Genomic DNA, 22,419 nt, shown 5'->3' with positions numbered 1-22,419 from the left:
GTTTGTGATCATATTATATTTTTCTTTCTTTCTCTATGTGTGTTAGTGCGTGTGTGTCTTTGTTTTTAGATACCCAGTGAAATATAGATATGTGTATGTGCGTGTGTATGGATTAAGTGCATAAAGGAATAAACGTGTTTATTTACTCGTAGGGTAACGGTGGAAAGGAGGATGCAACTTGCGAATGAGAAGGAGAGTGATGCAGGCGTGCAATTGAACATATTATGCATGCTATGGTTGTTATTTATTGATCTGTTTGGGTGTTTGACACCACCTGGAGAAGATATTTAAGGCATGGAACGGGATGATGATGATGATGATGATGATGATGATGATGATGATGATGAGGAGGAGGAGGAGGGGAGTTGGGTGTCGCACCTATGTTGTCTTTGTTGTGCCTCCTTCTTTTTTTTTTCCTTTCTTCTTTTTTAAATTACTGTGCGTATATTAGTTCTGCATTCGGCAAAAAAACATTTCACTGAAGGCCTCGGTTTTTGCAACACAACAATTGAGCTGAACTTTATAGGAATTAGGACACGCACCTCTTTTTTTTTCCAAGGAGGCCGTAGAGACTGGCCAAGGCAAACTAGCCATAAGTATCAGGAGTCGTAGTGGTGGAGACGTGGCTAGATGGAAGCCGTCAGCACCGTGGACGGGAAGCTAGGTCTTGATGTGTACTTTCCTGGGTGCGACTTGTACTATCGCCAGGAGCGTCCTAGATACCTTCCCTACATGGATGGGAGCCTGTATAAGCCCTGGCAGCCATATGATCCCACACTGTTGGCGATTGAGCATCAGAGACGCAGCTCACCCGCAAATATTGGAGAGGCCTGCATTTATGGCAGTCTTGCACATGTCATCAAATTCTGGGCACAGGGCCAAGATATACATCAACGTCCTGCCGAGTTTGGAGGAGACGCGACACTGCTTATGTGGTGCGCACTCCGTGGTAATTTGGGCGTTGTGAAATTTCTGCTTGACCAGGGTGTGAAGCTCAATGAGTCTAATAGATTAGGCCACACGGCGCTTCACTGGGCAGTGACAGGTGTTCAATACGACGTGACACGTTTACTTTTGGATCATGGCGCTGACCCTCTTCAAAAAGATTATCAAGGGTACAGTGCATACTTTTTGGCTGTCCAAGCAAACAACCTTCCATTATTACTAATGCTATGCGAATGTTATCCGCTTGACCCGGAAGAACGGGATGTGGAAGGTCATTCCTTGTTGCACTGGGCAGCATACACGAATGCTCTGGCAATTTGTCAGTACCTTGTCGAAAAGTGCCACGTTGGTTTAAATGCGTGTGACAACAATGGACGCACCCCGCTTATCTGGGCGGCTCGCGAAGGCTACGCTGTGGTTGTGGAGTACCTTGTCTCACTGGGTGCTCATACAGGTGCCGCAGATGTAGACAATTACACGGCAATACAGTATGCATGTTTTAGAAATCATCGAGAGGTGGTGTACGTGCTGACGAAAAACCCTGCGGTGCAGGGCTGTGGCATTACTGCCTCGCTCAACGGCGACTCTTTGCAGAGTATTACTTCGGAAAGCGGGTACGCTGATGTGCGTCAGAATCGGCGACGTGGTACAATGAGCATGATGCTTCACGAGCCAATTTTTTTGGCTATTTCACTCTTTGGTTTTTTCTATGTGCTGCTTGGGTACTTAATTTTAAAGTTTATGCCCCCCTTGATTAGCCACGCCATCGTGGCTTTCTTTTTCTTTCGAAATTCGCTCTGGGTGCTTCTCTTTGGATTACCTGTGCAGGGAGGAAAACCAGAGCTTTCTCACGTACAAAAGTTGGGCATTGCGAGTAGCTTTGGTGAATCTGCGCGTGGCTTTTGGCTCTTCAGAAACCGTGATGCGGCTTTACTCTTCGCATTAGCGACGTTTTTGCTGCTGCAGCAATACGCGTGGACGAAGATGGGTCTTATACCGATAGTCACGTACTATCTTCCTGATGAAACCGCACTTATGAGACACGCCCTTGAACGTGCTCACCAACCCAAAGAAAATACATTATTGAATCTGTTCTTTCATAAGAAGGTTGAGCTGGAGCAATTTGTACTACTGTCTTTGTTTTGTCTCGTGGCGTTGAGTGGCATGCTCTGCAAACTGCTTTCCATGCGTTCTACGCATGAGCCGCCTGAGTCGTCACTGGATACCTCTCCTGTGTGGCCAATTATGAGGCAACGCGCCTACCGCTGGTTGCACCCTCGTATCCTTTCCATGGAGAGGCACATGTCGATTCCACTCCGTACCTTTTACTGTTACGAACGCGACATATTCTTGCGGCGCTTTGATGGCTACAGCATCCTTCTTGACTGTCCAATTGCGGAGAGTAATCATGGCTGGTTCTTTATTTTTGTCACCAGCTTGGCATGTTTTCAGTGGCTTATATTTTTTTGGTCCTGGGAACAGACAAGCGAGTTGCTGCAGTGCCCCAAACACTCATCCTTTTTTGGGTGGGTTGTTGGGTCACTGTGGAACCTACTTATTCACGCACTGCCGTGTCGCGATGAAGCGGGTTTTGCTGCGCTTTCCTATGGCCCTTGGTTTTCGTGGATTCGGCACGTATTCCCAACTGCGGCGAACTCCCTCGGCGTGTGGCTGCTGCAGTATAGTTTTTGTTTCGCCACCATGATGACATGGGTGGCTGTGCGGCAATGGGTGGCCGCGGCCACAGGTGCAACACGCGTAGAATTGGCGAACCCCACGGCACCAAGTAGCGAAGGTGGCCTTGTCAGCATTTTTCCTCCGACGCTCTCCTCTGCCGCCCCCTGGATTCCTCCAGAAGGCGTCACAGAAGGAGTGGCACCACCCGAGGAGGACGGCACGGTTGTGCCGCATGCAATGAATAAGGGTAACTATCGCTGCATATATGCGGAGTATAAACGTGCATTGTTGAATATTGTTGCCTTCTTGCTTGGTCGCGCGGGACGTCGTTGGAGTGGTGCAGTAGCTGTTTCCCCTTCAAACACGCCATTGTCTATTCTCTCGGTACTGAGTGACCCTTGTGTTGCGTAGCATTGAAGAAAAGATGTTGGTCTAATGTACACGCTTGGCATCACAAATCTGGATAAACACACATGCATACGCGTAAGTGTAGATGGAGGGGAGCTGGAAGGAAACCAGAAGTGGTGGAGTGAAATTTAGCAAAAAAAAGAAGCTGAGGAAAAAGCAACTGAATGTTTGCGCGGCTTTTTTTTTTGCTTTATTTGTTCACGGTCTGGCGCGTTGCGATTCAGCGGCAAAAAAAATTTTTTTTGTTCATTTATCCGGACCCTTTTTGTTGTTTTGTGTTTACGTGTGTGTGCGTGCCTTCTTTTTTTACTTTCAGTAAGATGTTAGTAGAATTTCAACCGGCGCTCCGATTGACGGTCAGCCACCTCTTTCCCACCCCCCTCTTTTCTCTCCCTTCAGTCGTGAGACGCAGCACCGTTATTTGCTTGTCGTGTCTCCACCGCTGCATAGTTTTGCTTTTTTTCACCCCGCTAGTTTTTTTTTTTTTTGTGCCACTGTGCCTGAAGAGGGAGCTAAGAGGTTGTTTTTCAGCTCTTTGTTTTGTTTTCTGCACGTGTGTCTCTGCGGGGGGGGGTGGGTTAGGGCCCCAGTTGGACCGGCGGTGAGTAAAAAACAAAGCGTCAAAGAAAAAAAACGGTGGAAAAAAGGGTCACGCCAAAAAGTGGGGAGGAGGGATGCAGTGGGATAACCGAGTAGAAAAAGTGGATTTCAGCGAGTCGCAGAGAGGTTCTGAAGACAAGGACGCTAGTTTGCCATGCACTTCTGCTGCTAAAGTTCTCCTTACTAGCACCACGTGCCCATCACGGGTGCCGGACAAGAGTTGCAGCAGTGTCGCCGAACCTGTTTCTAGTAGCTCTTCCGGAGGTGGAAATGTGGGCGAGGCGAGTGACACGGATTCAGAGGAGGTTGAGAATGGGAGTGACATGAGTGATATTAATCGCTACTGCAGGCATGAGGCATTGTTTTCTAATTGCAAGGGTGTTAATTATTTTATCAGAAGCGTGCCGCCACCAAAAACAGCGCGACGGATGTCCGACGAACACCGCTGCGGTGATGGTGAAAGTTTCGCTGGTTTGCAGGAAGGCGGGATCTCAGAAAGACCTGCAATGGTGCGATTAACGAGGAGCTTGGTATCAGAGAGGAATGATGTCAATGATGATGACGTCCCGAAGGCAGTAGCGAATTACAATTCATTCGGGAGTAGGGAACTACTACTGGGGCATGACAATTTGCATCGTCTCGCACCCCTTGGCGATGGAACAATGTCCAACACCACTGTGAGCACTGACGAAAATCGACTAATGCATCACGTACACTACCCCTGCTGTCAGGGACTTAGCACACTGACCATGGAGAGCGACGGCTTCGTGGATTATGGGAACCAAAATGTGAGGGAGTATGAGAGCATGGAACCCCACGTTCAACACGTCCCAGTTGAAAAAGGAATACATGCGAGTGAGTACGATGCCTTGCAATCAGTCCACTCAAACCTTGATGCGGGCATGCCACATGTTATGTTTCAAAGTGAAGGGATCTCCACATTGCATGAGCGGCGACACCATCGCCCTTACCACCAGAAGCAGGGTCATCATCCACCTGAACAACCGTTGTCTTTGTGCTTGGGGACTAAGTTGCGTTCCAATGCAACCTTACGATATAGGACTGGGACACCCAGGGTGGATTTTCGGCAAGCGTGGGAGCACCCACAGTTTCAAGAGCGGCATTCTCAACAAAAGCAAAAACGACAACGACAGTATATAAACGGACCTCAAGATGAAACCTCTCCAAGTGGGAAGACTGATGCATCACTTTTTCCAGCATTACCAACATTTAGCCCTACATCTTTTGTGCGCGCGTACGTTGGGGAGAGGAATTATCCATGGGAGGCGACATTGGATAACCGTCCTGCTCTCGTTGTCTCCTGCTGCGTGGCGGCAATGAACTGGATGGTGGTACAGTTTCTGCAGTATCACGTTCTTGAGACTCGTGATCAACTTGGCCTATTTGTGATTGGGACATATATTATATTCTCGACCTACTATATGACGTACTATTTTTTAGAGCGTTACTCACTCTCTTTTTCTCAGATATCTCATGATAAAAAGTTTTACACCATTGCCAATCTCATAAAAGCGGGAATTCTTGTCTCACTGGTTCCTTTTGCTATTTCACATCTTGGGAATATCATTATGTTTGACGTGTGGGACACCAATACACTTCGTAATCTGGGTTGCATTTACACTATTCCAGACTTTGTTTCTATGATTGTGGTGAATAAGATGAGTTGGTCTACGTGGATACACCATCTGTGTGTGTTGCTGTTTAACTTTTTTAGCACCATGAATGATTACTCGCAGGAAAACATCTGCCGCTGTGTTGTTGTCTATGCAGCCTTTTCGACGTTTGCGTACTGCGTTAACGTGCTACTCGCGTCGCGCTTTCTTGGCGTATCGCCCAACGTTGCACGTGTACTCTCATTTGTCGCCGTGGTGGTGTACTTTTTATGTTGTGCCACCAACTGGACCTGGCAAGTCTACTACCTGCGCAAGCTGCTGCGAGAGGGTCATGGGCACTGGACCGTCTACGCTTACATGCCTTTGATATGTCTAGTTATTTACGACGATATTATGTTGAATAAGTGGCTGATTCATAACGCTAAAAGCAATGCAGGTGCCGCAGCGAATTACAGGCAAAACCAACACAGGCAACAACAGCATCAACAGCACTCTGCAAGGGTTGTCCCTCGTGCATGAGGACGTCGTATGGATAGCCTTTGTGGTTTCTTCTTTTTCCTTCTTTTTTTCTTGACTTCCACACATCTCAATTGCGATGCTGTTCATTGTGGAGGGCTCGAAAGGTCCGATGTGTTCTTTTTTTTCCGAGTTGTTGTTGTTGTTGTTGTTGTTGTTTTTTTTTTTTTGTCGGCAGTATGTGAGCGTGTGAGTGAGTTTGTAACTGTTTTTCTTTTTATATTTAATTGTTTTTTTGACTCATTATTATTTGGTATGTGTTGGTGTGCATCTGTGTGAGAGAGCGAGAAAGTTCCTGGAACGTCTTTTTTTTTATTGTACTGTATTATACTAGCTTTTTGGGTGCTGGGTAGAGACCTCGTCAAGGCGAAAGCCGTGCTGTTTTGTTCTCCCCCAGTTCTTCTGTGCTGTGCGATTAGTTTTTTTTTTTGTTTGTTGTTGTTGTTGTTGCGTGCCTGTTGCCTTGCGTTCTCGTCGGGACTGCGCGTGTTTGGCGTTCTACTTTATGCATTGCTCCTTCTCCTGTTCTGCGCTATCTTCGCCGTGTGACACGGCTGCACCACACATTTATGTGCTCTTGCGGCAACGTGCGCTATGTATAACAATTTCTTGCATGAAGGGAGGGTCAGAGGTGGAGAAGGAAGAGTTTGAGGGTGACACACACGCACGCAAAGCAGCAGCAGCACCTAAAAAGAGACTTTATCGTTGATTGCATTCACTCTTCTCATGACGGAGCTTTTCACCACACGCGAGGCAGGCGCGGCGGGGGCTGGGGACCTACTGATCCCTTCGCTTGCCGCAGCTGGAAAGCTGAGGTGTAGAGCGTATTATCCATCTTTGCCTCCCACAGCGAAAACAACGGCTGCATCCATAGCAGCGTCTTTTCATGAGTCTCATGGTGCCGCATGCATTGACACGGATCCCCGCCACACCTGCAGTCTGTTGCTCAACGAGGAGGATGTCACGTTTCTTTTCGCTGCCATGACATGGAATGTGGATCTTCTGGAGGTGTTGCTAGCCAAGGCGGAGAATCCGCTTCACACCCACGGCATTCACAACAATCCGTCATATTCTTGGCAGCAACAGGCGGTATCTGCGACGGAGGAAACGCATGTCGCCACACTCGCCAAGGCGGTGTTTCCAACTCTTGAGGAGGCGCTTTTGACAGCCACTTCAACGACACGGGCGCGACCGAGAAACAAAAACTATACTTCCGGCGGTCATCACAGCCGTCGCAGCAAGCGGCGAAAAATTGGACGTGGTCGCGCAACACAGTTACGCGTCTACTCAACTTACCTGTACGAAGGCCCGGCGGAATACGATGGTGAGACCGAGGAGGATGAAGAAGAAGAAGTGGTGGCGGTGAAGAGCACAGGGCTCAATAAAGGCAGCAGAGAGAAGGAAGGCGCTTGCTCACAGATGCCATACGACGCCGACGCAGTCAGAGCGGCGGAAGAGGCGTATGATACGTACCTGACGGAGGAGGAAGAGTTTGACATGCTTCACACACCACATCGCCGTCTTGAACCACGCGACGGTCCTCATGATGCCGCTGTTTTCGAAACATTTGTTGGTACTGTTCCCACTGCCAATGAAACTGCTTCGCGGGCCACCATGCCATTGGAGGAAGAGATGGAGAGGAAAGCGCAGCAACCTTTTCCGGCTACCATGCGTGATTTTCTTCGGTTATTCTTTCAAAGCTTTCTTATTGTTGTGTGTGCCATGTTAAGATATCAAGAACAACATGCCCTGCATAGTCGCCCACCACGTTCACTTACTGCACTGGAATATCGTGCAATTTGTTTTGTGCGTCAACATCTTGCGGCGTTCAAAGGGATTATGCGTCGACATGTGATTGGGAGAGAGAACGAGGTGGAGCGGCGTGCAGCACAGTCACTTCTTGTTGACGCCTTCCAGTGTGACAAGGAGGGGGATGAGAACAAGTATGTGGATTGGAAACCATTATGCGCCCAAGTATATATTTCAGGGAGGGAGCCCGTGTCGCAACCGCTGCTTCTTGAGGTCCTTCGCATAACGCGGGTGCTGCAGTGTCATGCAAATCCACCTTCGAGTGACGTCCGTGATCCCCGATCCATTGGGAATGGCAAGGATATGGCCTTAAATTCGCTTTATTGCTGGCGTCGGCTTGTATTGGAGGGATTAGATGCAGGAATGAGCAACTTGCAAAGCGTGGATGAGGCATATTTACTCTTCGTCTGCAGCGAAGAGCGGGATTTGGCTCACGAGCTTTTCAGAAAGTGTCTCTCACCCTTGGTCTGGGAACCATATAGAACCATTGGTCCGTACACGGTCTATACCACAGAGCTTCCGTACTCAAAACGATTGATTGCCAAGCTGGTTCTTCCCGCCGAGGACCTGGAATCATATGATCTTTCTAAACACTTTCAGGAGGGCGTCTTCCGTTTTTTGCACGGTACTCCCTTCTTCCCTTTTGATGCTACACCGCTGTGTGGATCTCACGGCATGTCGCCACCCTCGCCTCGTGGCTGCTCCCTTGTGCATTGCTCGGCTGGGATGCACCGCTCTAGTGGAATAGCAATTGCGTATCTACTTTGGCTTGTGTTCTTGTCACACAGTAAACTCCCGGTTGTGCGAGAAGTTGGTGTTTCAGTGACAGCGAAGCGTGAGGAGGGGGAAGAAGAACAAAAACAGCGGCAACAACCCACCGTTTCATATCTTTCTGCCGTTCTTCGACATCGAGAGCCAGTTACAAGCTCCGCTGATACCATGGCCGCAGATACATCGGTGACAATGACACCCCCACTGCTACCAGCGGCTGTAGGAGATGTATGCGTAGATGTAGGAGGAGTTCACGTAGACAAATACGTGAAGAAGACAGACTTGCCGGCACACAAACCCACATCAGTTGTTGAAGTATGTATGGAGCACGTGCGCCGGCAGCGTTCCATGGCTGTTCCTATTCCTGCTGTGCAGGAGTATCTGCGACGGTATGCATGCTATCTTCGTCTTCAGTGAAACATGGGGGGTGGGGACGGTTCGGGGCGAAGGGAAACACGGACAAGTGAGCGAGGAATGACTTGATCTAAAAAAAAAATATTATTGAAATCACCCCCAGCAAGCCACATCTATCAAAAGACAAAGGGAGCTTACTATGATCGACTAAATTCCATGCGAGAACACGCATTACAAAACGACGGAAAAGGCAACAACAAAATTTGGGAAAGAGAAAACGAAGTGGTATTGCAGGGGAAACGCGTGTCGTTGTTTTTTTTTTTCTTATTGTTGACTTCACCTACTACTTTTTTTTCTTCATTATGAGGATTGTTATGGGCCTGGCTGGAATTTCTGCGCGCCCAGGCATTGTTCACCGCCATTGATTCAACAGGGGCTTGCAACTCGTGCGAGAGTGATTCCATCTCTGCATTTTTTCAGTAGAGACTCGCCAACTTTGTTTTTGTTTTATCGCTTTTCTTGCTATTTATTTTGTGACCGTGCAGTTTTCTTCCATCGCGGCATCGAGTCGGGGATTTAAAAGAAAAAAAATAAAATAAAAAGAACCGAGAAGAAAAAGCGAAGAAAAATATAGAATGGGGCGTGACAGCCGCGGGGATCGCTACGCCCGACGCGGCGATATCGTCTCTGACAGGCATGGCGTTGCCGAAAGCAGCGGCAGCGCCTCGAAGAATTCCACACGCTACGGGCGTTATGCCGGGAAACGGCGTTCACGTTCCCCGCAGAGCGGGCGGCGTGGTGCAAGCGAGGAGCGAGACAGTGACCGCTACCGGGGCAGGCGGCGTTCAAACAGTGAGGAGCAGCGGCGACGTCGGCACGGAACGGGCAGGGGCCGGTCAGGCAGCAAGGAGGTGACCAAGAAAGGCAGAGGACGCAGACGTTCACGATCACTGGAGTCGTCGTCATCTACCTCTAGCATGTCGAGAAGAGGCGGTGGTGGTCGAAAACGCTTTGAGGCAGTAGATATGCGGGAGCTTCTACAGCCTGAGACGCCGACAGCTGCCGGTGGAACAGCGGCACCGTTGCCTGCCGAGATGATAATGGCTCTCATTCAACAACAACAGCAGCAGATGCTGTTTCAGCATCAGGACGCAGTGACATCTGTAAGAGACGTTGTGATGCCTACACCAGATCCAACAGCTGCACCGGAGCCAGCACCGGTAGTACCAGCAGCTCCAGCCAATGTTGATACCACCAACGAGGCTCAGCAGTATCAGCAGCAACCTCAGCAAGGGGGAGAAAAAAGAGAGGCGAACGAGGAGTCTGTGTCCAGGCCAGAAGTTCCATCGAGGGTGTTACCTTCTGTGGCAGATTTTGTTCCGGTTATTCCAAAGAGTTTGTTGAGTCTTCTCAGTGCCCCGGGGGCCGCCAATAATGACGGTAGTAGTCATGGTGGTGGTGGTGGTGGCGGTGGGTTGCCGGGCGCAAACGCCGGTGGTGAAGCCGAGGATGGACAACAAGGAGCATTGATGACGACGACAGGCGCCTTAGCTGTTCTTCAGGCACCAAAGCTTTCACCAGAGGCAGAGCGGCGTGCTCGCGAGGCACGTCGGGCGCATATCTCTTGTTTTCCTCAAGGCACCACCCGGCAGGAGTTGTTGGACTACTTTACTACCATTATTCCCATGGTGCGTCGTGTGAAGGTGCAGAAGGAGATGGATCGGTTTACTGAGATATTGCGTGAGGAAGGAGGTCCAAAGGCGGATATAGAGCGTCGTGAAATCCCACCGGACGCCATTGTGGATGTGGATCATGTAATTGATCTTGCAGTAAACAGTGCAAAGTCGAAACCATTTGCCTTTCTTGAGGTCAATCTGGCAGATCTTGTGACGGAGTTGGTGGAGGAATCACAGCGTGATCCAGAGCGGTTTACTTTCATTGCTGCCGACGGACAATCGTACCCTATCACAATTCGTCGACCACGGGATTACCAAGCCTTGGCAGGTGTCGACAACCGCAAGGTTGTCATGCTTGGGTTTCCATCCACGCTTTCAATGCAGAAGTTGAGGATGGCTTTTGAGGAATTTGGGCCGCTTCTTGCTTTTGACGTGAAAGCGGGAATGGCCTACGGTGAATTTGAAAAGGAGTCTGATGCGATCGATTTCGTTGGCGACCTTCACGGCCAAACACTTGGAACAAACGTGGTGGTGCTGATGCCCCTGTACGACTGGCTGAAGGTGGTGTGCACGCACGCCGACATTGACGTCGCGCTTGACCCCGATGACCCAGTCTCGGGTGCATCCCTCCTGGCCAAGGATGGTCAGGTAGCTGGCGCACTGGTGCCTGTGCTTGCCGAGGACGTTGAGAGGACGGAGGAGCCGGTGAACCACATGAAGGAATTGGTGGAATTTGCCGTACAGTTGCCTGACGTCGTTCTGCACTTTGCTAAGACGTTTCCTCACCTTGCAACGCTATACGGCAGCACCGTTCCTATTTACCCCACTCGTGTCTTAGTGTTGTTGAACTTGTTCGATGAGGAGGAGCTTGTGCTCGACGATACGTACGAGCGGCTTGTGGACGAAATCTCCGGCGAGGTGGAGAAGTACGGTCGCGTGAAGACGCTCATTGTCCCTCGTCGTGCTCCACCTCCGATTCCACCCAAGCCGCCTAAGAATTACTTTGGATCCCGGATAAACATGTCTAAGAAAAGTGGCGGTGGGGGTGGCCGTGATCGTCGCCAGAAGCTCAGTCAGGGCGCTGGTGGTGCGTCATCGGCGGCGCTCTACGTGCCTCGCGACGGTGCTCCACCGCTTAAGACAGAGAATGAGGAGGGTGGGGCACTCGGGAGGAATGATTTTGACATGGATTACGTCGACGAAGAAGCGCAGTACGAGCAGGCCAAAGTAGAGTACCTTAGGGCACGCGAGGAGTACACTGAAAGACTTGTGCACCCAATTCACGGTGGGTTTGGTCGTGTATTTGTTGAGTATGAATCTGTTGATGAGGCAGCAGAAGCTCAACGCGCGATTGCTGGTCGTTTGTTTGGTGGACGCACTATTGTGACCTCATTTATGTTTGAAGACGTGCTACACCCGCCCACTGCTGAGGAGATGGAGGTGGAGGCAGACAAGAAGCTTCAGCTGTACTTGGAGTCCATGGGCGCTGGCAGTGACGACGGAGAGGCGCAACCAGAAGAGGTGACGGCGGCCAATGACACAGTGGACGACAGGGAAACCGCCCAGGTTGGAAATGGGATTGGTGAGGTGGAGGCGTCGAGTTAAAGGGCCTGGCACCGAAGCGTCGTGTCTTGTTTTTTGTTTGTGTGTTGCTTGTCGTATTTGCTATAAGCCTCACACACACAGACAAAGAGGAAGAAAGATAGTGAAAAAAAAGAAAAGAAACGACGCGGGGTGCCTACAATCAAGAGAGAACAGGCAGAAACCGAGGGAACGCAAGGCAACCCCGTGTAGGAATAAAGACATCACAGGGCGCGCATTACACATTGGAAGTGAGGTTGGCGGAGTAGGCTTGGAACACCGGAGGCAGGTCAAATAGAACGCGGTAAAACAATACAAAAAAGAAAAAGAGGAAGAATATTGAAAGTGTGAGAAACTTTTTTTTTTTCTCTCTTTTAATCCGTTTGCATGTTTGCAGTTTTCTGTGTCTGTCGGAAGGCAAGAAGGCACTCGTTTGACGTGCCTTACGTGCATGCTCTGATTCTTGTTCCCGCTGTTTGTGCTTGCCGTATTTCCCACTCCCTGTTGAAGATTTTGCTCTTTCGCCGCGAGACTTCTATTTGTCTTTGCGTTCCTGACTAACGGCCCATTCTTTTTTTTTTTTTGCCTTTTTTCCTCTTTGAAATCCACTTGACTCTTCAGCTGTTCCAGCACATTCCCACCCAATTGTCCACACATCTCTGCGGGAGGAAAAAGCAAGGGGAGGACAAAAACGCGAAAGGGAGGAGGAACATAAAAAGATGTTGTTCGCTTCTGGCCGACTTTGGCGCGTCAGGCGCTCTGTGGTACTGCAGTTGATGCGGGAGAGCCGTGATGTGTTGGACACGGCAGCTATAAAAGGCAGCAGCCAACAGTTCAAAAATGTTGCTGGAAACAATGATAACAACGATGAAGGGGTATTGTTGCGCCCCTACGCCGAAGGGACGTCTCGAAAAGGTCGATTGAGGCCGCGTGATGCGCGTGGCAAAAAGGGAGAGGAAGCCAAAAATTCGATGTCCCAACAGTTACACGACGGGGGTAAAGAAAGTCCAGTATCTATGAGTTTGCCTACCACGCTGGCAAACGGAACGGTGGTCTTCTTATCAACAGCTGCACCCCACTCTGAAGAAGGTTCATCCGTGGCTCGTTCTCTTGAAGCTCATCGGTGGCTTGCTGCGGAGACGCAACGTCATCATATGCAAGCGAATGAGTCAGTTGCCTCAGGTGCCGCGCACGTGGCCCATGAGAGGATTGAACGTCGGCGGAAAAAATGGTCGCTCACGGAGGTGGAGTTTGATGTTGGTATCACAGAGCGTTTGTTTCCCGAAATACGCCGCTTGCCGGCGCTGCACGAGTTGCATTACGGGGATGCCTTGATGCGAGAGGTGGACGCCGCGTCATACTTTGCTGCCAAGCAGGGTGGGCACAGCAGCAGGAAGCTGGAGAAGGATGACAAGGTGGCCGAGGTGCCACTCACGGATGCGGACTTTTTGTCATTTGAGGAGCAAGATTTGCTCCGGCAGCCCGCACTCACCGCCCCTTCATTGCCCTCCACGGTATCACCAGCGTTGGGTGCGAGTGACGGTCCTTCTCCTGCGGAAAAGCAACAAAAACAACTGTCCCACGAATTATCGTCGTGTAAGCTTGCGAGTGAAGACCGAGGCGTGATGCATGGTACTCAAACACCATGGTTTGTCCCAGAAGGCGGGGTAGTGCGGCTTGAACCACTCTCATCCTCGAATGCGCTGTGCCTCTTGCGCTTTGTACTACATCTCCGTCAACAGACACCTCAGCATCTCCCACTCGCTGTTCAGAAACGGATGAAAAAGGAGGAGGCTCTGCAAGCCGCACCATTGAAGAATAAAAACAAGGGTGAAAAGTATCTCTCCTTGGAGGATGTCATGCTATACCTAGACACGGCTCCTCCGCCTATTCTTGGGTTCACAGAAAATCTCCCACCCACCAAAAGCCCAGCTTTTGTGTTTGTTCTGTATACGGAGAACGTCTCCCTGCAGAATGCCATTGGACACATGGCGGCACTTTTTAATATTCCGCAGCGTGCGTTTCATACATGTACTGCGGTATCGAAAATGTCATGTGGAACTGTTCTTTGTGCGGTGAGTCCTAACCATTTGACACTTGAGCATTTGTTGTTACTAAACACGATGCGTCATCCGGGATTTGTATTGCGTGTTGGATCGATTCGTGCTGTTGAAGATGAGACGGCTTCTGCGTCTCTCTTTGGCGATTTGTCTCTTTGGCAGCCACTGAATGAGGTAGAAATACTACTACGTCGTGTGAGCTGTGGTAGCCGTCAAGAGCTTGAGCACCGGCTACGAGCTGTGCAGGAGGTGGGTGCAATATTTTTTTGCGCCAACCGCGAGGCATCCTTGGTGCGCGCCGCCACGGATGTGCTTCATGGATTTTTCAAGTCGGCACTTCTAAACGCCCTTCACCGGCGAAATGCTCCAATGGCGATGCGTCATTTCTTATCACGGCCAAATCTCATCACTGCAGCACGGGCAAGACGAGCCTCCACCGACGCCACTGTGCGTCAGGTGCTCAAGAACTACATTCTTGTTGGAGGGGATTGGGCACAGACGGTTGCACGAACGCCGTATGTATGGCGACGGCGATGGTTGAATGCTCTCCGTTGTTCTGTTTGGAATATGATGGCGTCGCGGCGTCTGCGTCATGGCGGACGTCGTGTACTGCCGGGTGATGTCGTGCTGCGCCCGGAGTACCGCGCGGATGTCCATTGTCGCATGCTGACAACAGTAAAGGCAGAACATGTTATGTTGGTGGCTGATGAAGCTGCGGCAGCGGAGTGTAGCATGGAGGATGTCTTTATTCCGTTTCTTCGCGGCGTGTATCCTCCCGAACTTTTTGCACCTGAAACGACGCAGCACCCAATTATGACGCAGGCCAACATGCTGGCACTACTTCGTGAGGCACACGCCCCACAGCTGCTGCTTGGCATGAACGATACCTGCCGTTCATTACTTGATAGTCGCAGCGAGTCCTCTCCGTTATTGTTCCGCCGCCTTATTATTCGTCCCGTTGAGATGAGCTTTAGTATTCTTGAGGACAAGCCTCCAATGAAATCCATTCACTTTGACGCTGCTCGTGTGCTTGAGAGTGATCGATTGTGTTTGCAGTCCCCGATGCTTCCTGGAAGATCAAGAGAAGAAAAAGCCTCACACTCTTCAGGTGATAAGGCCACCAACAAACTTACTTTGGGCCCATCACTTGTGCGTCAGTCTCTCGTCCTGGAGCGTACGACTATCGGGGCACGGCTGTCTTCAGGCTTACTTGCCGAGGAATTTTTCGCGCCACCAGCACGTGATGAGTACGTGGCTCTTGGGCATGTGGAGCGGCACTTGAACGGCAATCTTGTCCTTGCCCCTCCGCGCGCCAACGACGAGGCGCTAAAAACGATTGATTGCCTCTTCACGATTCATGTGCATGCAGTTGTGCGAAACGGATTGGCCGCATTGGGACACATGTTACGTGAATACTTTATTCTTTCAGGCGTGGAGCGTGAAGAGGACAGCGCCCTGCAGCATAAAATTCACCGCGTGCGTCGAGAGCTGGATAGCGAGACACCATGGCTAACTAGTTCTACATTTTGCAAGGCGTGTTACTGCCGCGATCATGATGCGTTGGAGTCGTGCGCCGAGTATCAATTTAAGCGAAGCAAACACGAAGGTGCGAAGAGGCGAGCTGAGGTCCTACAGGAATTGGCATCTGCCGACACGTCGGCGTTGCTGCCACCTTCTGCTACGAATGGAATGGAGCCGGGTGGGGTTGCGGTGACGCCGGTCGAGAAAATGGAAGGTGATATGGTTTTAGAGCTGGAACTGCGGCTGCGACGTCGATCGGAGGAACAAAAGTGGGGGGTTCACCTCACTTCTGCCCTTCACCTTTCGGCTATTGACGATGTAAGTGTGCTGTCAGAGGGACGGATTCGCTGGGGTTCAAAAGCCGCCTCCCAACTGGCCCTTCAGAAGGGCTTCTGGAAGGTATTTTGGGGGAAACATCAGCAGGATGACGGTGCAAAAAACCAAGGCGATGAGGCAAGTTTGCAATTGGTGGCCCTCTCACATTTTATTCTGAAGGCCATGGGTACAACAGAGAGTTTGCTCCACGCCGGCGATGGTGAGCATTGTTTGCCATATATAAATACAAATGAAGGTTTGCCACTTCCTCAACTTCCTGACGCGTTTTCACCGCCGCGGTCACAGCTACCTGATGGAGACGTTGGTATGGAGTCCACCTCGACAGATGAAGCTGTAAAGTCCCGCAAGTTACTTAGGCAATGTAAGTGGGTCTTGACCAGCATCAATGACACTACAGTGACGGGGCGTCGTCAAGTGGCTGCCGTGTTTGTGCGACTGGGAAAACAGCGAGATGTATCGCTTAGGTTTAGTGCCACTCTTCAAAGGTGTGGTGGACTGGAGACGTCTTGTCGCAATGCTGCTGAAACGCTCCCACAGATTATTGAACTTACACTGACTCGAGTGAGCAAAGGCAGGGGGGGATGGGGCTTGAAATTTGATTGTGATTCTCTGACACTACTGAATCTTGCTCATCTGCTTCATGCGCATGGGTCATCTGGGGTGACGGCGGTCGTTGAGCCGCCGTTATTGACAGCTGTTGCCGCAGCTGAGACGCTGGATGGCAAATACATGTTAAACCGTGTCAACGGTGAGGTGGTGGGCACGCAATGCGAAGTATTGGAACGTTTACGGAGACTAAAAGGTTGTGGAGAGGACAAGGTATTACGGTTGCAGCTTGTCTTGCGTAGCCAAGGAAACAACGGAGAGGACGCCAGACATCCAGCAAGTGAGGTGGCAGCGGTGGTGAGTTGTTCTGCTGCGGTGGGGACTATGGAGAGGGGAAGAAGCGGGTGCAGTGTCGTCTCGCCTCAGGAAGGCGGAGTGGTCGAGGCTGACAGGGGCAAAAAAGAAGAGGATACGGCGCTGGCGGTGGCTCCACCATCGTGTAGTCCACAATGTGTTCCGCTGACACCGGAGCAGCGTAAACGTAGCGTTGTCACTATTGTTATCAACCGCCGAGCTGATGCTCCGTCGGGGCGATGGGGAATTCGAGTCCGGCGCGGGACGCTGCGATTGCAACGTATTCACAGCAACCATGAGTTTTCCTTTCAGGTCTACGCAGCGAAGCGTCAGCAAGCTGTGCGCATCGCAGATACATTACGATTTAATAACACACGACGGCGGGACAACGGCCAACACAATACGACCACGGGGGCGACAGTGGCTACGACTGAAGCTGACGCTGCGTTTTACTCTCACTTTGTGTATATCATTGTTGGCGTTAATCACCGCCAGGTTGCAAACTGTGAGGAGTTGCGGGCGTTACTTGCGGCGGCGGCTCGTTCTGCAGATGAATCAGTTGTGCTTCAGGTGCAACAGTACCGTCTAGCTCAAATAGCTGTTCGCATTCTGCGTGGCGGCGGCGACGGAGACGGAGAGGCGGCCTTTGAGTCGGTTGGGTTTCGAATTTCACGCGACATGGTGGTTGAGTCGGTTAAGGCAGGAGGCCCGATGGCACGCGCAATCCTAGCTGCCACATACGATGGGTGCTCACTGCGTCGTCTTATTAACAACAGTTGTCCTCCTATGGTTGCCGCCGGTGAGCTGGAAACAGGGGGCGTTGCAAAACCATCCGCCAGTTCCTCTTCCGTGTCGAAGGGTGCAAGATGGAACTTTGATCTTGACGAAGACACGCAGAAGCAGACGGGTTCATCGACGTCGGTAAAAGTTGAAGCGACGGCAAGGGATGCTGCGGCACCCTGCAGCAGTGTACCGCCTGCGTACTGGAACATGGTGGACGGTGCCACCTTGATCTCTCTCTGCGGAGAGGGTGATTCGACACGATTTGTCTGGCGGGTCTTGTACGGGGTGCGGGCCGGAACATTGAGGACGCCGCAGGATTTGGCGCGGGCCCTCGCCGCGGATGTGAGGGAGGAAACACTCTTCTTGCAGCAGTGTTTGCTCGATGACTGAAGCGGAAGGCCAATACGCAGAGAGAAAGAGAGGGAGAGTCACAGGAATGCTCAGAAAAAAAAAAACGCTGTGGGTGGGGGCAGATAAACAATGTGGAAGGGCCGCTTCAGCAAAAGGAAGTAGACATTTTGTGCCATTTGCAATGACCGGCATGGAGCCTTGACTTTTTTTTTTGTCTGTTTTTGTCTCTTGTATATTCCTTTCACTCTCTCTTTCTTCTGTTGACGCCGCTGAGGGGCAATTAATTTCACCGAATCGGAAGAGGAACTTATTCGTATTCTTTACAGGAATCTGCCTGCCCAATACACTGATAGTTCGTTGCAATGGATCTCTCATTGGCCGATGGTGCCACGTTTGCAATGTCCGAGACGAGGCTGTGGAGTAGGGAGAGACATGGAGAGAGCGGAGGATAGGTTGCGGCTGCCTAACTGAAAGAAACTAGTGGTAGAGGGAAGTTCGTAATCCACATGGGAAGTTTGAGACGTGGGAGCATCTCCGCAACTTTCTCTTCCTTCTTACAGAGTGGTTTCCTTCTCTCTCTCTCTCTCTCCCCCCCCTACCCCCTGTCTTTGCTTTCTATTTTTTGTTGGATTTTTATTCGTTTGCTTATCATTCTTTCTATTTCGTATGCCTTATTTTGTAGCAGGGTAGCAGTTTGTTAGGGCACAGGTGCAATTCTTTTTTATTATCCTTTTGTGTCAATTTTCACTTAAGGTTTGACGCTGACCCGATACTCAGATGCAACAGCAGTTGGGGTACTACGCAAACCCCGAGAGGGAGGAGCTGTGGCAGGAAGTCATCAATAAAACGGCACTTCGCAACGCCGCACAGGAACGTCTACGGGGGCTGATGCGGGAGGTAAAGGCGAAGCAAGAGGAGCTGGAGCAGGTGCAGGATCAGATCAGTGCTCTTTTGAGCATTGGGCAGTATGTGGGTGAGATACTTCGACAGGTAGATGAGGAACGTTACATTGTGCAAAGTATCTCAGGCGCGCGCCATCTTGTTGGGTACAAAAAAAGCATCAAACCAGAGAAATTGAAATTTGGCACCCGCGTGGCTTTAGAGATTACCACCCTGACCATTGTTAAGGTGCTGCCGCGTGCGGTCGATCCTCAGGTCTACAACATGCAAATTATGGGGGATGATAAAAATGTTTCCTTCCAAGAAATTGGAGGGCTACAAGAGCAAATGCGTCAGATGCGCGAGGTGGTGGAGTTGCCCCTGACAAACCCGGAACTCTTTTTGCGCGTGGGTATCACGCCCCCAAAAGGAGTTTTGCTTTACGGACCTCCTGGAACCGGTAAGACACTTCTTGCAAAGGCGATTGCGTCAAACGTGGATGCCTCTTTTTTAAAGGTTGTGGCCTCCTCAATTGTTGACAAATACATTGGTGAATCGGCCCGTGTTGTGCGTGAAATGTTTGCCTACGCACGGGAACACGAGCCCTGCATCATCTTTATTGATGAGGTGGATGCGATTGGTGGAAAGCGCATTGATGGTACTTCTTCTGATCGGGAAATTCAACGTACCCTGATGGAGCTGCTGCACCAGTTGGATGGCTTTGAAAAGCTTGGTAAGGTAAAGGTGATTATGGCAACGAACCGACCTGACACCCTTGATTTGGCGCTCATGCGACCTGGACGTCTTGACCGCAAAATTGAAATTGGTCTACCGAATGAAGCAGGCCGGCTGGATGTATTAAAGATTCATGCATCGAAGCTTACCAAACAGGGTGACATTGACTACGATTCTCTCGTGAAACTCTCAGAGGGATTCAATGGGGCTGACTTACGTAATGTGTGCACTGAAGCCGGGATGTTTGCTCTCCGCGCAGGTAGGGATTATGTGATCAATGAGGACTTCAACAAGGCTACGAGGAAGGTCGCTGAGTCAAAAAAGCTAGAGGGTGTCCCGCATCAGTACGCTGAACAGTAAGCCACAGAGCGAGAGAGTGACAGACGTGAAAGGGAGTGAGAAGGCGTGCGATACGAAAGGCAGTGCCAGGGAAGGCGGAGGAGGAGGAGGAGGAGGAGGAGGGGAGAATGCGTAACGATGAAAGGAAGTTTTCACATGTACCACTAGTGGACTGAAGGGTTCTGAGGCCCTTATTACTGTTACTGTTATCTTGTGTGCACGTGTGTGTGTGCTTGTTTTTGTTCTTCGTTTTTTATTTATTTTTTTGCCTTCTTCCTTTTGTACCCCACTCCCCACCCTTGGCGGTTTCTCCTGCTTCCTTCATTTTATTGGTGTTGAACGTTCAATATATACTCCTTGCATTTCGCCGCGCTCGCTGCTCCGTCTTGGTTTATCCTGTCATTGTCTCTTGTGCCTGCGTCATGTCACTTTACTCCTTCTTGCTCCCCTTTTGTGCGGTTTTTCTTACTTCTGCTCCACCCCCACCCCCCATCCCCCCCTTTTGTGTGTGTGTATGTATGTGTTGCCTGGTGTAGTAGTGGGTAGGCTTCTAGTAAGTGCCTGCAGTGTTACTGTGCCAGCCCGTAGGGACACGCATGAGGGGTGGTACCAGTTTGTTCTTCGCTGTTGTTGTCTTCAGCGTGCTGTTGTGTCTTCCCGCGGCGGCGCGATCTTTGACTCAGCGCGAGTTTGAGTTTGAATTATGGCCAACGCCGAAATTTTTACAGCAGACAGTAGGTTGCGGTCTGCAGAAGCAATGGTTCGTTCTGAATGAGCAAGGTCGACCCTTTTCTATCGCTAGTGAAGGACACATCAAACTAAATGTGACCTCTATCGCCTATGACGTGACCGCACTCAGAGGATATTTGGAACGCCTTTTGCATGAGAGCAAACCAGGCGAAGTCTCTAGACACATTACTTGTTTATTATTCACGCAGCCTCGTCTTTTTCGTGTTACGCAACAAATGAAAAGCATAAGTGACACTGAAAGCAAGTTTGCGTTGAATGCAAGTATTGAGGAGTTTTTGGATGAATACTCTATGTTATGGGATGCCGTTTTAATGCTTAAGGTTTTTGTTTATGGTGACTGGCTACAATTGATTAAAAAGACCAAAACAGCTGCTGAAGAATCCATTGATGACTTAGGGGACTTGTCAGAAGCGGAACTAGATGCGTCTACTAAAGAGACAATGCGTACAACACAGAGAATATGTACTGCTCCAGCGCTTCTTACGGAGTATATTGACGTTGCCGATGCCTTCCACGTCACTATGCACAGGATCCAAATGCAAAGCCAGACCCCTGTCATTGCTATTCTCGTGCAGTGTAGTTATATACCTTTAAATTTGAAACTCACGTTTCATATGTCAAATACAAATGGAAGAGGAAGCGCAGAGCATATATCCACTGAGTGCATGTATTTGGTGTTCTTTATAGCGTACATTGTGTTATTTGCAATTTTGTTGTTTTTAATTATACCATGCGGAACCTCATGCACCACATCTTCTGCCATATCCTCAGCAAGCGCAAGTGATGAAGACAGGCCTGCTGTCCCCAGAAGCTCTCTAAACGTGGGTAGTGCTACTAGAATGGATAACGCCAATGCCATGGAGGAGAGTGCGAAAGTAGCTTCAAAATATCTGGAAGAGAAAGAGGATACGTTGAATCTGGCACATTTGGACAGAATGCAGGAAACACTGACAGGAGTTGAAACTACAAACTCACCGGTTACCACTTCATCACCTACACATCAATCTTTCAGGGCCTGCCGCAAGCTCTTTTGTGCTAAAACAAGGCATGCATGTAGTCTGTATTTGTTGATTTTGTATCCACCATTACAGTGGCTTGTCCTTGCTTGCCTCATACTAGGAGGAGCATTTTGTCTACTGGAGTTAATACGGTATCGTGCCCTTGTGGAATACCCAGAGAATTTATCAGAAAGTTACATTGGTATAGTTTCCATTTTTGTTTCTGTAGCTTCCCGTACGGCAGTGTTTGTGATGCAACAGTTTGTATGTATAGGCTGGGGTTGTGCCTATCAGCGGCCTCCGACGATAAAGCTTGTCACCGCCTGTTTGGCCTCCGTCATTACATTCTTTGCCTATGTATTCAATGGAAGTTGCAAGGGCGGCGGATTTTCAGTAATATATTCTTTGTACGACAAAGACACAAATGTTGGTGTTCGTTGCTCGACGATTCAGACTGTTGTTGTGGCCTGTGAGTTGTTGGGTTGGGTGCTAAATCTTTTTCAACTTACTACACTGATGGCAACCATTGGCCGTGCTGCAATGAAAGGGTCACCACGACGAAGGCCAAGTTTTCATGGTGAACTAACTTCCCTCTATCTGCGCTACCGTAGCATGTGCGTGCCGTATGCGTTGGGCATGCTTTTACCACAAGTACTTTTTATTGTTTTCTCTAATACCCTTATGGGTCTTGAAGATCATTACGTTGAAGTTGCACTTCGGGAATTTTCGCAGTGGTACCCGTTGGCGTTTGTCCTCATTTTCTTACGAAAGGAACCCTTCTACTTCTGAGTGGAAG

At 50.0% G+C, this 22,419-nt stretch overlaps 7 protein-coding genes and 1 pseudogene across 7 annotated transcripts, besides 8 other annotated features; 7 read left to right on the top strand and 1 right to left on the bottom strand.

Moving 5' to 3' along the window:
- Window positions 1-303: 303 nt before the first annotated feature.
- Window positions 304-347: a microsatellite.
- A 283-nt stretch (window positions 348-630) lies between these two features.
- TraAM80_03639 (putative 6-phosphofructo-2-kinase/fructose-2,6-biphosphatase) lies at window positions 631-3,033 on the top strand (the record flags this gene model as incomplete). The annotated part of the gene is made up of 1 exon (XM_029380593.1): window positions 631-3,033. The coding sequence occupies one exon, from the start codon at window positions 631-633 to the stop codon at window positions 3,031-3,033; it is 2,403 nt and encodes an 800-aa protein (XP_029239404.1).
- Window positions 3,034-3,704: 671 nt separating this feature from the next.
- TraAM80_03638 (uncharacterized protein) lies at window positions 3,705-5,783 on the top strand (the record flags this gene model as incomplete). Its single annotated transcript, XM_029380592.1, has 1 exon — window positions 3,705-5,783. The coding sequence occupies one exon, from the start codon at window positions 3,705-3,707 to the stop codon at window positions 5,781-5,783; it is 2,079 nt and encodes a 692-aa protein (XP_029239403.1).
- Window positions 5,784-5,912: 129 nt separating this feature from the next.
- Window positions 5,913-5,939: a microsatellite.
- A 259-nt stretch (window positions 5,940-6,198) lies between these two features.
- Window positions 6,199-6,230: a microsatellite.
- A 276-nt stretch (window positions 6,231-6,506) lies between these two features.
- Window positions 6,507-8,777, top strand: TraAM80_03637 (protein-tyrosine phosphatase; the record flags this gene model as incomplete). Its single annotated transcript, XM_029380591.1, has 1 exon — window positions 6,507-8,777. One exon carries the CDS (start codon window positions 6,507-6,509, stop codon window positions 8,775-8,777), a length of 2,271 nt encoding a protein of 756 aa, XP_029239402.1.
- A 572-nt stretch (window positions 8,778-9,349) lies between these two features.
- Window positions 9,350-11,995, top strand: TraAM80_03636 (U2AF65-like splicing factor; the record flags this gene model as incomplete). Its single annotated transcript, XM_029380590.1, has 1 exon — window positions 9,350-11,995. The coding sequence occupies one exon, from the start codon at window positions 9,350-9,352 to the stop codon at window positions 11,993-11,995; it is 2,646 nt and encodes an 881-aa protein (XP_029239401.1).
- A 71-nt stretch (window positions 11,996-12,066) lies between these two features.
- On the bottom strand, window positions 12,067-12,393 carry TraAM80_03635 (hypothetical protein; annotated as a pseudogene).
- Window positions 12,394-12,690: 297 nt separating this feature from the next.
- On the top strand, window positions 12,691-17,961 carry TraAM80_03634 (uncharacterized protein; the record flags this gene model as incomplete). The annotated part of the gene is made up of 1 exon (XM_029380589.1): window positions 12,691-17,961. One exon carries the CDS (start codon window positions 12,691-12,693, stop codon window positions 17,959-17,961), a length of 5,271 nt encoding a protein of 1,756 aa, XP_029239400.1.
- Window positions 17,962-18,124: 163 nt separating this feature from the next.
- Window positions 18,125-18,179: a sequence feature (GA-rich).
- Window positions 18,180-18,493: 314 nt separating this feature from the next.
- Window positions 18,494-18,511: a microsatellite.
- A 188-nt stretch (window positions 18,512-18,699) lies between these two features.
- Window positions 18,700-19,896, top strand: TraAM80_03633 (putative 26S protease regulatory subunit; the record flags this gene model as incomplete). Its single annotated transcript, XM_029380588.1, has 1 exon — window positions 18,700-19,896. The coding sequence occupies one exon, from the start codon at window positions 18,700-18,702 to the stop codon at window positions 19,894-19,896; it is 1,197 nt and encodes a 398-aa protein (XP_029239399.1).
- A 76-nt stretch (window positions 19,897-19,972) lies between these two features.
- Window positions 19,973-20,002: a microsatellite.
- Window positions 20,003-20,097: 95 nt separating this feature from the next.
- Window positions 20,098-20,158: a sequence feature (A-rich).
- Window positions 20,159-20,378: 220 nt separating this feature from the next.
- Window positions 20,379-20,419: a microsatellite.
- Window positions 20,420-20,471: 52 nt separating this feature from the next.
- On the top strand, window positions 20,472-22,412 carry TraAM80_03632 (uncharacterized protein; the record flags this gene model as incomplete). The annotated part of the gene is made up of 1 exon (XM_029380587.1): window positions 20,472-22,412. One exon carries the CDS (start codon window positions 20,472-20,474, stop codon window positions 22,410-22,412), a length of 1,941 nt encoding a protein of 646 aa, XP_029239398.1.
- Window positions 22,413-22,419: the final 7 nt, after the last annotated feature.

Source organism: Trypanosoma rangeli (assembly GCF_003719475.1).
Source record: "Trypanosoma rangeli strain AM80 chromosome Unknown Tra_15.4_contig_00096, whole genome shotgun sequence".
NCBI classification, from domain to species: Eukaryota; Euglenozoa; class Kinetoplastea; order Trypanosomatida; family Trypanosomatidae; genus Trypanosoma; species Trypanosoma rangeli.
The sequence above is the reverse complement of the archived record's forward strand: the minus strand, read 5'-3'. Positions and strand labels throughout refer to the sequence as shown.